At 43.7% G+C, this 13,362-nt stretch overlaps 1 protein-coding gene across 1 annotated transcript in view; it reads right to left on the bottom strand.

Annotated features, from left to right (window-relative positions):
* LOC114557852 (multidrug resistance-associated protein 9) overlaps positions 1-13,362 on the bottom strand; it is a 56,620-nt gene that overhangs the window by 28,698 nt on the left and 14,560 nt on the right. The window contains exons 4-15 of the mRNA XM_028581574.1: positions 11,825-12,061; positions 11,313-11,486; positions 10,757-10,904; positions 9,714-9,862; positions 8,562-8,669; positions 8,255-8,461; positions 7,300-7,371; positions 7,067-7,191; positions 6,927-6,999; positions 2,416-2,619; positions 1,943-2,104; positions 1,443-1,509 (exon numbers count right to left, since the gene is read on the bottom strand). Of these exons, the coding sequence (XP_028437375.1) occupies positions 1,443-1,509; positions 1,943-2,104; positions 2,416-2,619; positions 6,927-6,999; positions 7,067-7,191; positions 7,300-7,371; positions 8,255-8,461; positions 8,562-8,669; positions 9,714-9,862; positions 10,757-10,904; positions 11,313-11,486; positions 11,825-12,061 (1,726 nt within the window). The remainder of the gene's footprint in view (positions 1-1,442; positions 1,510-1,942; positions 2,105-2,415; positions 2,620-6,926; positions 7,000-7,066; positions 7,192-7,299; positions 7,372-8,254; positions 8,462-8,561; positions 8,670-9,713; positions 9,863-10,756; positions 10,905-11,312; positions 11,487-11,824; positions 12,062-13,362) is intronic.

The raw sequence follows: 13,362 nt of genomic DNA, 5'->3' as shown, positions 1-13,362 counted from the left end.
AGAAGAGCTCCTAATACCGTATTGTCCCACTAGAGCACTGCGCTCCCAGAATGCAGAGTTACTGGTGGTACCTAGAGTCTCTAAAAGTAGAATGGGAGCCAGAGCCTTCAGTTATCAGGCTCCTCTCCTATGGAACCAGCTCCCGATCTGGGTTCGGGGGGCAGAAACTGGAATCGCTTTCAAGAATGAACTTAAAACTCTTCTATTTGATGAAGCTTATAGTTAGGGAGAGAGGAGTTGCAGTGTCCACCTAACTGGCCCAACTGCTTCTCTTCATAATTGTTAGATTAATAATACATAACAAAGTAGAGGGAGGCAGGCCAGCCAATCCCGATTCGGCAGGGGGAGAGTTCTAAGCCCGAATAAGCTACCTCTCCTTATGACCTGTCTCTCTTAGTTACGCTGTTATAGTTACGCTGTTATAGTTCTAGACTTCCTGCTGAACCCTGCTGCTTCCTGCTATGTCCATCCATGCTCTGCTGGGCCATGCTACATCCTGTAACGCCCTGCAGCGCCCTGATATGACATGAACTACTACGACTACCATTGAAGTCACTGTTCCATTATTAATGTGACTATTATTGCCACTGTTCATCACACCCCCAACCGGCTCGTCAGACACCGCCTACCAAGAGCCTGGGTCTGTCCGAGGTTTCTTCCCAAGAAGGAGTTTTTCCTACACTGTCGCACTGCTTGCTCTTGAGGGACTTATTGTAATTGTTGGGGCTTTGTAAATTATAGAGTGTGGTCTAGACCTACTCTATCTGTAAAGTGTCTCGACATAACCTATGTTATGATTTGATACTATAAATAAAATTGAATTTAATTGAATTGAATGGCTGCAGCCTCTGCCGTGAAAGGTGCAGAATTACATTCAATTTATCGCACCGTTATGACGAAAAGAGAGCTGAGCCAGAAGGCAAAGCTCTCGATCGACCGGTCAGTTTTCATTCCTACCCTCACCTATGGTCATGAAGGCTGGGTCATGACCGAAAGAACGAGATCGAGGGTACAAGTGGCCGAAATGTGTTTGAGTGGCTGGCGTGTCCCTTAGAGATAGGGTGAGAAGCTCAGTCATCAGTGAGGAGCTCTCCTTAACTTCTTCCAGGACATGAACAACTGTTTCCTGGGTGAAATGTTTGTGTTTTCTTCTCAAACTGAACAAACTGCTTAGTGCTAGAAGAAACCATAAAATCTGACCATGACTCCAAAAATTAGCAGCCTCACAAATGTCCTTTTGGTTAGTCAACATCTTTTCAGTCAGCAGCCAATAAACAACAGGTAATTAAATATCAAACTAGTCCATGAATTTTCTCTCGATCAATTATTTGCAGCTGTAAACACAGCTAACTACAGTTTTCAGAAATATTGATTTTGATTCTTAGAGAAAGTGTTAGTTTTGTGATAATGGAAGTGTAAAATAGTCTGTCTGGGAACTGTACCTGGATTGACTATCCCTCCGTTCGTATGACCGTTAACTTTCTTTTTCTGGGCTGTCTCTTTCTGGGGCTGAAATACAAAACAGCCATAGTCAGTCATAATCAGGTAGAGACAACACTTTCAGTTTGTTAGTTGGATTGACATTGACTTCAGAGCGTTTAACTCTCTGGGTCGGCAAGATCAAAATAAATTATTTTATTTTTTCAAGTTTGATTGGATGTATAGTCTTTCAGAATGTTGTTTGGGTTGCTCTTGTGTAATAAAGATCATATTCCTGTTTCTTTTTCTCTTTTTAATAAGACATCATTGTCACTTCTTCAAGACTCTTTTGTATTGTTTTGCGAAATCTTGAAAAGTTGTGAAAGGTTTCTGTGTGTGAAATGTTTTTTTCTTAAAACAAGTTTGATTTCATGAGGACTTGTGTCTTCTACAGAAGCGGAGACTTTGGTTCAGACATGGCTAATAATCATAATCCTTATGGAGGAAATTAACAGGTGTTTACTTCAGGAACCACGCTGTTGAGCTCTATGGTGGCTGGCTCGGCCAGGTGTGTGGTGATGATGTCAGCGTAGTGTCCCTCCGCCTTCATCAGCTCCACGTGGCTTCCTGTTTCCAGGACCGCCCCATCCTTCAGAACCAGAACCTCATCACAGAACTCCAGGTACTGACACACACACACACACACACACACACACACACACACACACACAGACACACACAGACACACACACACACACACACACACACACACACACACACACACACACACACACACACACCAGTTTTAACATAGTGAGTAACCAGTATAAACTAACCTGTAACTGGTGAGTAACCCGTATAAACTAACCTGTAACTGGTGAGTAACCCGTATAAACTAACCTGTAACTGCTGAGTAACCCGTATAAACTAACCTGTAACTGGTGAGTAACCCATATAAACTAACCTGTAACTGGTGAGTAACCCATATAAACTAACCTGTAACTGGTGAGTAACCAGTATGATGGACTTCCCCAGCAGCTCTTTCTTGATGCATTGCTCAAAGATGTGTTTCCCAACGTGAGCATCGACGGCAGACAGTGGGTCATCCAGCAGGTAGATGTCTCGGTTGGAGTAGACGGCCCGGGCCAGACTCACCCTCTGTTTCTGCCCCCCCGACAGGTTCACCCCCTCCTCTCCTAACTGAAAACACACACACACACACACACACGGTTGTACTGGTCCTTCAAATTATTACTACAGAGATAGACCATGTCCCTATCTTGCACTCAGTGCAATTGACGATTCACCGCATGTATCATTCCTATTTTGCACCCGACGCACAGTGGACTTTTTCCTCCACAGACGCACGTCGGTAAATTAGGGAATGTATTTGCCCTACTTTTTTTTTTTTTTTTTTTTTTTTTTTCAGTGAAAAAAGGAGGTGTGTTCAGGCGCAAACGTTCCCTTGTGCTATTTTGCACTTTCAATTCAATTCAATTCAATTCAATTTTATTCATAGTATCAAATCATAACAAGAGTCATCTCGAGACACTTTACAGATAGAGTAGGTCTAGACCACACAAGCATTAGCAGTGGCTATTGCGACAGTGGTAAGGAAAAACTCCCTTTTAGGAAGAAACCTCGGCAGACCCAGACTCTTGTTAGGCGGTGTCTGACGGGGGCGGTTGGGGGGGTGATGAACAGTGGCAAATAATACTCACATTAAAGATAATGGAACAGTGACGGAATCGCAGAGCAAAGCTCTGCAGAGAAGAAACATAAGGACTCCGGGGAGTAAACTCCCCAGAGCTAGGTTAGTAACAAGCAGTTCTGGGACAGGATGCATACATAAGGAAACAAGTGAAAACAGAGATGAGAGAGCAGCTCAGCGTGTCGTAGGAAGGAAGGAACTTCCCCGGTAGTCTAGAATTATAATAGCATAACTAATAGAGGCAGTTTAGCTTAGAGAGAGGTGCCGGATCGGGCTTGAACTGTCCCCTGCCGGATTGGGCTGTACTGGCCCTCCTCCCTCTACTCTCGCTATATTATTGATTATATGATAAATAAAACTGATGACTACGAAGAAAAGCAGATGGGCCGGTTATGCGGACGCTGCAACTCATCACTCCTTAACTATAAGTTTTATCAAAGAGGAGGGTTTTCAGTTTACTCTTAAATGTGGTGACGGTGTCTGCTCCTGTCAGTCTACTTTTGGAGACTCTAGGAACCACAAGTAGCTCTGCATTCTGGGAGCTTAGTGCTCTAGTGGGACAATAAGGTACTAGGAGCTCTTCTAGATATGATGGTGCTTGACCATTTAGAGCTTTGTAGGTCAGGAGGAGGATTTTAAATTTGATCCTGGATTTCACAGGAAGCCAATGGAGAGAAGCTAATACAGGAGAAATACGATCTCTTCTCTTAGTTCTTGTCAGAACACGCACTGCAGCATTTAGGATCAGCTGGAGAGTCTTAAGGGACTTATTTGAGCAACCTGATAGCAAGGAATTGCAGTAATCTAGTCTAGAAGTAACGAATGCATGGACTAGTTTTTCAGCGTCGTTTTGAGAAAGGATATTCCTAATTTTGGCAATGTTACGAAGATGGAAAAAGGCTATTCTTGAGGTTTGTTTTAAGTGGGCGTTGAAGGATATATCCTGATAAAAAATAACTCCTACATTTCTGACAGTAGTGCTGGAGGCCAGGGCAATACCATCCAGAGTAGCTATGTCTTTAGATAATGAAGTTCGGAGGTGCTTTGGTCCCATCACGAGTTTAACATTAGGAAATTATGGGTCATCCAGGATTTTATATCTTTAATACACGCTTGAAGTTTAGCTAACTGACCCCTTTTGTCTGGCTTAATTGACAGATATAATTGGGTGTCATCTGCGTAAAAGTGAAAGTTAATTGAGTGTTTCCTAATAATATTGCCTAGAGGAAGCATATATAAGGAGAATAGAAGTGGTCCAAGCACTGAGCCTTGAGGAACGCCATTGCTAACCTTAGCGTACTTGGAGGGTTTATCGTTAATGTTAACAAATTGTGATCGCTCAGAGAAATAGGACTTAAACCAGCTTTGTGCGATTCCTTTAATGCCAACTAAGTGTTTTAGTCTCTGTAACAGGATGGTATGGTCAATAGTGTCAAAAGCAGCACTAAGATCTAATAAAACAAGTATGGAGACAAGTCCTTTGTCAGCAGCAGTTAGAAGGTCATTAGTAATTTTCACCAGTGCCGTCTCTGTGCTATGATGCATTCTAAATCCTGACTGGAAGTCTTCAAATAGATTGTTCCTATGTAGAAAGTCAAATAGTTGGTTAGCAACTACCTTCTCAAGGATTTTGGAGAGAAAGGGAAGGTTAGATATAGGTCTATACTTGGCTAAGACTTCAGGATTGAGGGTAGGTTTTTTCAGAATAGGTTTTATCACAGCTATTTTAAATGACTGCAGTACATGACCAGTTAATAAAGACAAATTGTTTAGTATTGTGGTGTTGACCACAGGTAGTGCTTCTTTAAGTAGCTTCGTTGGAATAGGGTCTAAGAGACAGGTAGTTGGCTTGGCTGAAGAGACCTTTAACATTAATTGTTGAAGGTCCATAGGATAAAAGCAGCTGAAGTATGTATCAGGTCTTGTCATTCTCTCCAGTCCTCCTACGCCTAATGGTGAGCTGTTAGAAGTTGAGGGCGAAAGGTGATGAATTTTATTTCTAATTGTTGTAATTTTATCATTAAAGAAGGTCATGAAGTCATCATTACTCAGAGCTACAAGAATAGATGGCTCAGTAGAGCTGTGGCTATCTGTCAGCCTGGCTACAGTGCTGAAAAGAAACCTTGGGTTGTTCTTATTTTCTTCTATTAGTCTTGAGTAATAGTCTGCTCTGGCAATTCTGAGGGCCTTCCTATAGGTTTTCAGACTATCTTGCCAATCTACACAAGATTCTTCCAGTTTAGTGAAACGCCATTTACTTTCAAGTTTTCGTGAGATTTGTTTTAATTTGCGAGTTTGGGAGTTATACCAAGGTGCTAACCCTTTTCCACATTGGGTGTTGAAGATTAAGAACAAGGCTTTCGAAAGAGTTATAATTTAGTTTAGGTTTAGGATTAATTAACAGGCTTGAGTTTAATATGGCTGCAACTCCCCCTCCTCGGCCTGAGCCTCTTGGAATTTGAGTATTATTATGACTGGGAGGAGTGGCTTCATTTAGACTAACGTATTCATCGTGGCTCAGCCATGTTTTGGTGAAAAAAAATAAATCAATTTGGTTATCTGATATCAATTCGTTTACCAATAATGCTTTAGAAGACAGAGATCTAATGTTTAATAGTCCACATTTGATTTTCCTATTCTGTTCTGTCAGTGCAGTGGTTGTTTTAATTCCAATTAGGTTGTTGAGTATACCACCTCTTTTGTTTATGTTAATCGATCTCAGTCGGGGAACAGACACCGTGGTTATGGGATTATGAACGGGTGGTTGTTCCAAAGGAGCAAGCACAGAAAACAATTTGGCACACAAGAGACTGTGCCGTTCCCCGGCACACACGAGACTGTGCCGTTCCCCGGCGCCCAAGAGACTGTGCCGTTTCCCGGCGCCCAAGAGACTGTGCCGTTTCCCGGCGCCCAAGAGATTTTGCCAGTGTCCTGCGCCCCAGAGACATTTTTCCGGACTCCTGCTCCCTGTGTTTTGTCAGTGGTTCAGCTGACTCCTGATCCTGTTGCCTTTTTGGGGGACCTGACTACTCCTGTTAATGTTACCTTGTTGGCGGATCATGGCCCAGCTGTTCCGTCGCCTGTCTTCAGCCAAGCGGCCTGTCTTCGCCGCCGTCCTTCAGAGGGGATTCGCCTTTGCAGATGGCCTCCTAAGAGTCCTTGACGTCCTGCTCAGTGCCTGAGAGGCTCTACCTTCGCTGTCATGCCCGGCCTCAAGAGGGGCTCTGCACTCGCCATACTGTTCAGCCGCCAGAAGGTTTTCAACTTCAGTTTTTAACACTACACTGCCTGCTGTCTCTGTAAGTCGGTCCACCACATTCTCTGGAAGACTGTAACACGTCTTGGTTCATCTTTCCACTGTTCCAACAATCACCACTTTGGTTTGGTTGAAATAAATCCTTAATTCACCCATTTACATGTAGAAATGTGCATCTGTTGGTTTTAGTGATGTGATTTTGGGGTTGTTTCATGTTAAACTAAAATGATTTTACTCTTTAACTAAAAGGTCGAACTCTGTAGGGATCCTTTCCATAATGTTGTCAGACAAGACTTAGAACAATAATCTGAACCTGTCAGCAGCAAAAACAACACTTTTAGTAGATGCTAACTAACACTGAACATTTCTCCTATAGGGTTACATTGCAGCCAGTTCAGGGCTGCAGGTTACAGCATTCTCGCTCAATACTGGACCAATCTCAGAGATCAGTACCTTCGACACCAATGCATGGGCAAATACAAAACAAACATGTTATCTTTAACACAGAGTAAACTGTAGATGATTGCATGAGTTTCTCACCAGTGTTTGATCACCGTGCGGCAGGATTTTGAGGTCGTCCTTCAGGCAGCAGCAGCTCAGGACTCGGTTGTACCTGTGGAGCATCAACATGTCACTACACAGATCAGCTGACACTTTTTCTCTGGAGGAGTGTTATCTACCTGGAGTGGTCCAGAGGTTCCCCCATCAGGATGTTGTCCCGCACTGTCCCGTAGAAGATCCAGGCCTGCTGAGCGGCATAAGCAATTGATCCCTGCACCGAGACCGATCCTTGCTGTAGGTTCAGCTACAGACAGAGAGACAGACAGGAAGCAGACAGTCAAGAAGCAGACATACAGGTGAGCAGGATGTAGATAGACAGGTGAACCAGATGCAGACAGACAGGTGAACTAACCTGTTCTAACAGACTGCAGATCAGTGACGTCTTCCCGTTGCCAACAGTCCCACACACAGCGAGCAGTCTGCCCTGCAGGAAACACAGAATCAGTTAGAGACACCCACACCCACACAACCACACACCCCCACACACACACACACACACACAATGATGAACCAAGGGTCAAAGCAAGATGTTGGTCGGATCGGCCCACTCATGAACAGAAGCTACCAACTCAGCAGGGACTCTGGGTCTCGTGGCAACAGGGACTCTGGTGTCTTTGGGCAGAGGAGACTCTGGGTCTCTGGGCAGAGGAGACTCTGGGCACATGTGTGACTTACTCCTAACTATGGTGTCAGAGCCATATTGACAACTTGCCCCTTCATGGCCTCCATGGGTCCCAGGGAAGAGGGCCAGGCGGTACCCCACAAAGGACTTCGGCTGTCGGGGACACTTCCTGTCCATGGTGCAAGCAGGTTAGATAACTAATTAGAGTATCTCAGTTCATGTGGATCTGGTGTGCGGAGGTTACCTAATCTGCAGAATCCTCTGTCTTTTTCTCTCATCTGCTCTGGATGTCTCCACAGGCACACCAAGGTTTGGTTTGGTTATGTTGTTCTAGGTTTGCCTTTTGCTATGTTTAGACATTACTACTCCAACGCACACTCACCACATACTGCACTGATTTCAAGATCTCATTTTGTACATAGTTAATTTGTTGATTTAATTTAGTCTTATTTGGTTCAACTTGATTCAATAAAGTTGTGTTTAAAAATCTAACATGGCGTTGTCTCCCTACGTGGTCCTGAGACTACTCTTGTTTCAGCTTAGCATGCTGCTTGGATTACCCAGGAAGCATCATTAAATGCGGAGCCACCTTTGCCAAGGTAAATGTTTTTCCATTTGTTGCAATAAATGGTTAAATCTCTGACTGACTGAACCACATGTAAACACTCGGTGTTATCAGTTTTACCTTGTGCAAAGTGAAGGAGACGTTCCTCAGGACGGGCATCCCTTCAGCAGCTCTGGCTTCAGACACTAGGTTGTCCCTGTCCTCTGTGTCGGGGTGGTGGAGTGGTTTGGTCCAGGACAGTGTGGCATTCTCCATGACGACGACCGCTGATGGGCTGCTGGTGCTGTGGTTGATGTATGGCTCTGTATTCTCTGTCAGCAGTAACCTCTGCAACACACACACAGACAGATATTTTAAATTAACCTTTTCTCTCAAAGTTTCCAGTCAGACTGTTGGAGAAGTTAAGGAGAGTCAAAGTGTACGTTACCTTGAGACGAGCCGCAGACACAGCAGCTTCAGCAAGGAAACCAACACAAGGGGGCAACGATGAAAGAATAAACCTCACGCTGTTCAAGAGGGTGACGAAAGGAAAAGCCTGATGAAGAAACAGAGAGTGAGGCCTCAACACAAACCATAAAGAACCAGGAAGGCCCCTCAGATTCTCCAGCTCTTCTCTTTTAGCTCTTTCACAAAACAACATTTTTAAAGAGATTGTCCTTGCCCGAAAAATGTTCCCAGACAGTGTTTGTTCCAGCATCATTCTGACCTATATTGATGTTTGGAGTGGCAGGGCCCTCTAGTGGCCGTAGTAGTTCTGATGGGAGCAAAGCATGAAGTAAAGTGAAGATGTATAAGAGCACCAAATGTCCTGGTAAAAGGCAGGTTGGGGGCTAACGTGGATGCTTAGCAGAGAGGGATAAAGAAAAGGGTCTTTTGAATGGCAAGTTTATTTTTAAAGCCCTTCCAGATTGTTCTCTCAACAATATTAATGTTCCCAAAAATCTCCAGGTTAGGGCGGAGATATAATATCTCTCTACCTAGTCCTGGGTGCTTCCCAAAGCCTTCTCCCTTGGGAAGCACTCAGGGGGCATTCTTACCAGATGCTGAACCACAGATGGTTCCTTTCAGCAGCTCTACTCCGAGCTCCTCACGGATGACTGAGCTTCTCACCCTATCTCTAAAGGAGACGCCAGCCACTCTCATGAGGAAACACATTTCGGCCGCTTGTACCCTGGATCAGATTCTTTTGGTTATGACCCAGCCTTCATGACCATAGGTGAGGGTAGACCGGTAGATCTTTTTTCGTCACAATGGTGAGGTAAAGTGATTCTCTAGCCACTCTCCCATTGTCCCCTCACTGGGGAACAAGACCCTGAGGTACTTGAACTCCTTCACTTGGGGTGAAGACTACCCAAAGTATTCAATCGATCAGTGTCATGCTGAGAACCATGGCCTCAGATTAAGCGGTGCTAATTCTCATTTTGAGCATTAAAAACTTTAGATCAGATTAAAAAAGCCTGTGAATAATCACGAGTTAACTATGGACAATCATGAGATTAAACGCACTTAAATATTTTAATCCAGTGACAGCTCTAGAATATATCTATAATATCAATGTTTTAGTGTGAGTGTTCCTCACGGTGCTGGTGCTGAGAGGTAGACCGAGCCAGGTGTGAATGGTGTAGGTGACCATGATGGCGATGATCGGGACGAGAGGGCTGATGGTCGCACTGAAGTTCTGGATCAGAGCAGCTTTATCCAACATCCTCCTCTCTATTGTCCTGATGTCTGACACACACACACACACACACAAACACAAACACACACACACACACACACACACACACACACACACAGATACACACAAACACACACAAACACACACAGACTGTGACAGCTGACTTGACCCGTGCACCCCAAACAATCATTAAAGTCTGCAATGTAGCATCTACATGGTAATCAACGGCTGGTTTGAGCCTGTCACTGCCCAATGAGAGTCGAGTGCAGATATGAGTTTGCTCATATTTAAATGGCTTACGCCATAACGCCATGGGATCCGGATCCGGCTGCATCGTGAAATCTCCGAAATAATAAACTTTTCTCATTACAAACAATAACAGAAAGTGGAAATAATTTTCAAAAATGATCTATCTATGATTGTTTGATTGCTAACATTAACTCAAAACACCATTCAACTGACAGCCTTTGTTGTGATTGATTGCTAACGTTAGCTCAAAACACCATTCAGGTGACAGCCTTTGTTGTGTTTGATTTCTATCTTGTAGCCAGCAGTGAACCAACTTCGTTATGTAGGTCCATTTTTATTGTATTGACATTACAGAAGTCTGTCGTTAGCAGGTTCTTGTTGGCTACTTCAGCCTCTAATCTAGAACTGACATCAGGGATCATGTTGTGAAAATGTGATGCCTTACGCTAAATAATAAATGACTGCTATGTAATGTACCAAGCTTATTATTCTGTGGCGAACAGCAAAACAGATCTGCTTCTGTTGCAAAGTGACGCATGCATGAAGGAGAAAACCCAAGACTATACCGCAAACCCAGACATAGTACTGAAGAGAAATGAAAATTGAGCGTAAGTACGTAGGAGGGTGGAGCCAGGCTAGCGTAACGTTACATGTCTCATTAGTTAACACAACCGTTACAGTGGGAATCTTCTTACCTGTGGTTTTCCTGTAGAAGGACTCCTCCCACACATACATCTTGATGAGTTTGATGCAGCTGAGGACTTCATTGATGGAGCGGACTCGGCTGTCTGTGATCTCCCCAGCCTTTTTCTGGAACCGGTTAATGAGCCTGGCAGACACAAACTGACACACAGAAACCATGGTCACACTCTCAGGCTCCATCTGCACTACTACCTTTGGAGACAAAAATGATCTCTGTCCACCAGGGTTCAAACCTTAAGCTTAGTTCTGTTCCTCAACACAGAACGTTTTCTTAGCAGACACACACACACACGCAAATGCACGGTCGCAAGGAGTGGCGTCCGCCAGTAACCCCGACGTGCAAGGAGGTGCGAGGGCCGTCCATCGCTGCTTTAATTTTTGTTGTTTTGTTGTTCTGTTAAAAATCTGCAGAAAATTCTGCACCCCACTGATTTATTGTATCTTTGATTTCAAAAGATACCTGCCACAGTTAATTTCAGGCCCTGTGAAGAAACTAAATAAAAAAAACGACAAATCTCTCAGACTGTTGTCAGAAGTGTGTCCACAAACCTGGAGGACGATGAAGACGAGAAAGATGAAGATGCCGATGAGAGCAGTGTAGTCGAGGATGTGGCAGGAGTAGGCGGCGCACATGATCAACAGGAGGGGGGAGGGCAGCAGAGTCGGGCACCACCGGACGGCTTCAAACAGCTTGTAGCTGTCACTGGTCAACACATTCACCATCTGGAAGACAGACAGACAGACACACACGCACACACACACACACACACAGACAGACAGACAGACAGACAGAAAGTTAGAGAAAGACAGTCAGACACACACACACACACACACACACACACACACACACACAGACAGACAGACAGACAGACACACACACACACAGACAGACAGACAGACAGAAAGTTAGAGAAAGACAGTCAGACACACACACACACACACACACACAGACAGACAGAAAGTTAGACAGACAAACACACAGACAGACAGACAGAGACCCAAACACCTAACCCAAACACAGGACTTTGAGGTTCATGTCCCATGTGTTTAAAATGTGTTACCTGTCCCACAGAGACTTCGCTGTGTGTACTCAGAGTGATGATCTTGCGGAAGCCCAGCATGCAGAAACCTGTTTTCATCCTGATTCCTGTCCGTAAGCCTATGGCCCAAAACAGAGTCCTAGAGCTGATCCTTAAGAGGTCCATAAAGGCCAGACCCAAACACAGACCCAGGCCCCCCCAAACTGAGAATGACTCCGGTTTGAGGATGTAGAGGATGATCTCACGGACCAGGACTCCCTGAGAGGACACCCAGAGACATTATGTTATTATTAAAATATTTATTATAAATCACATATCTCAAATCAAGCAATCTGATGGTTCAGATGGTTCACAGCCAGAGGTTAAATTGGGCCGGAGCGCAACTCCACCTCCTCAGGTCCACAACACACCCTGCCGGAGCTCAGCTCCGTCTCCTTCAGCATCAAACATTTTGCTTCAGCCCTGAATGTTTTGAGTGTAACCCCAAATGTATTTTGAAAAGTTGACTGACGAATATGAAACCGGACATTGCTTTGTGTCCACTCTCGCTGTAAAAAGCTGTGCAGCTTCAGGTTTATGGATGCGCTCCCATAATGTCCCGTTTGTGCTCCGTGCATTTCTGCAAGAAGTTTCGGGTTTCCATCTCTGATATAGAGCAGCGTACAGACACTTCCCTAAACGTCTCAAACGGGGATCTGTGTCTGTCAGACGGTCTGAGATCTACCGTATCAGCAGAGCAATCACATAATGCACAGCAGACTACGGTGCAGGTAGATTATTTTCTGAATTATAGTGACTTTTTTCTTGTAGGCTAATAGCCTATTATAACTTTATTTTCACAAAATATCACGACTCCTCCAAATCTCAGAGAGCACTTCCCTCACTGCCCCTCTAGTTACCCTAACCTCACTGGATCTAAAATGTATAAAATCACATAGTGGAGGAGGTGCTAAACCATGTCTGATTTTATAAATCAAACTTAACTTTAATGAGATTATCCCAGGTAAGTAACTGATATTTCCTCAGAATACTAAAGTGGTGGTAGTGGTATGGTTTTTTATCCAGTATTTTTAAGGCTTGTTTGTATAATATTTATAATGGTTTTATTGTTGTAGAGTGGGTATCGGACCAGCTTATTAAACAATATGTTATGTGGGATAGAATCATGGAAAAGAAATATAATTTAGCAGCTTCTGTTGAAAGAAAGTCTCTAATGATCTGAAGTTTGCTAGACTGAACTTAATCCTATTACTAACTTTTTTAATGTGAGTTTTGAAGTTGAGGTTTGAGTCTTTATGTAATCCTAAATATTTATATTCTGTGACAACCTGTAATCTTTCTCCAGATATTAAAATTTCGGGTTTTATATTTAAATTGTTTTTTGAAAAGAACATGGTATGGAATGTGCACAAAGTTTTGGACATTAGCAGGACATTGCTCAAATCTGAAATATTAAAGTCCAGAGATTTATCAATAAATTAAATGAATAATGTATCACTGAGGTGAATAATTGTCATATGCACATTTACGAAGGTTACTTCCCCATCAAAAGATGCAAA

The sequence above is a fragment of the Perca flavescens genome, chromosome 1 (genome assembly GCF_004354835.1).
Source record: "Perca flavescens isolate YP-PL-M2 chromosome 1, PFLA_1.0, whole genome shotgun sequence".
NCBI classification, from domain to species: domain Eukaryota; kingdom Metazoa; phylum Chordata; class Actinopteri; order Perciformes; family Percidae; genus Perca; species Perca flavescens.
Note: the sequence above shows the minus strand (reverse complement) of the source record. Positions and strands in the feature narration are given on the sequence as shown.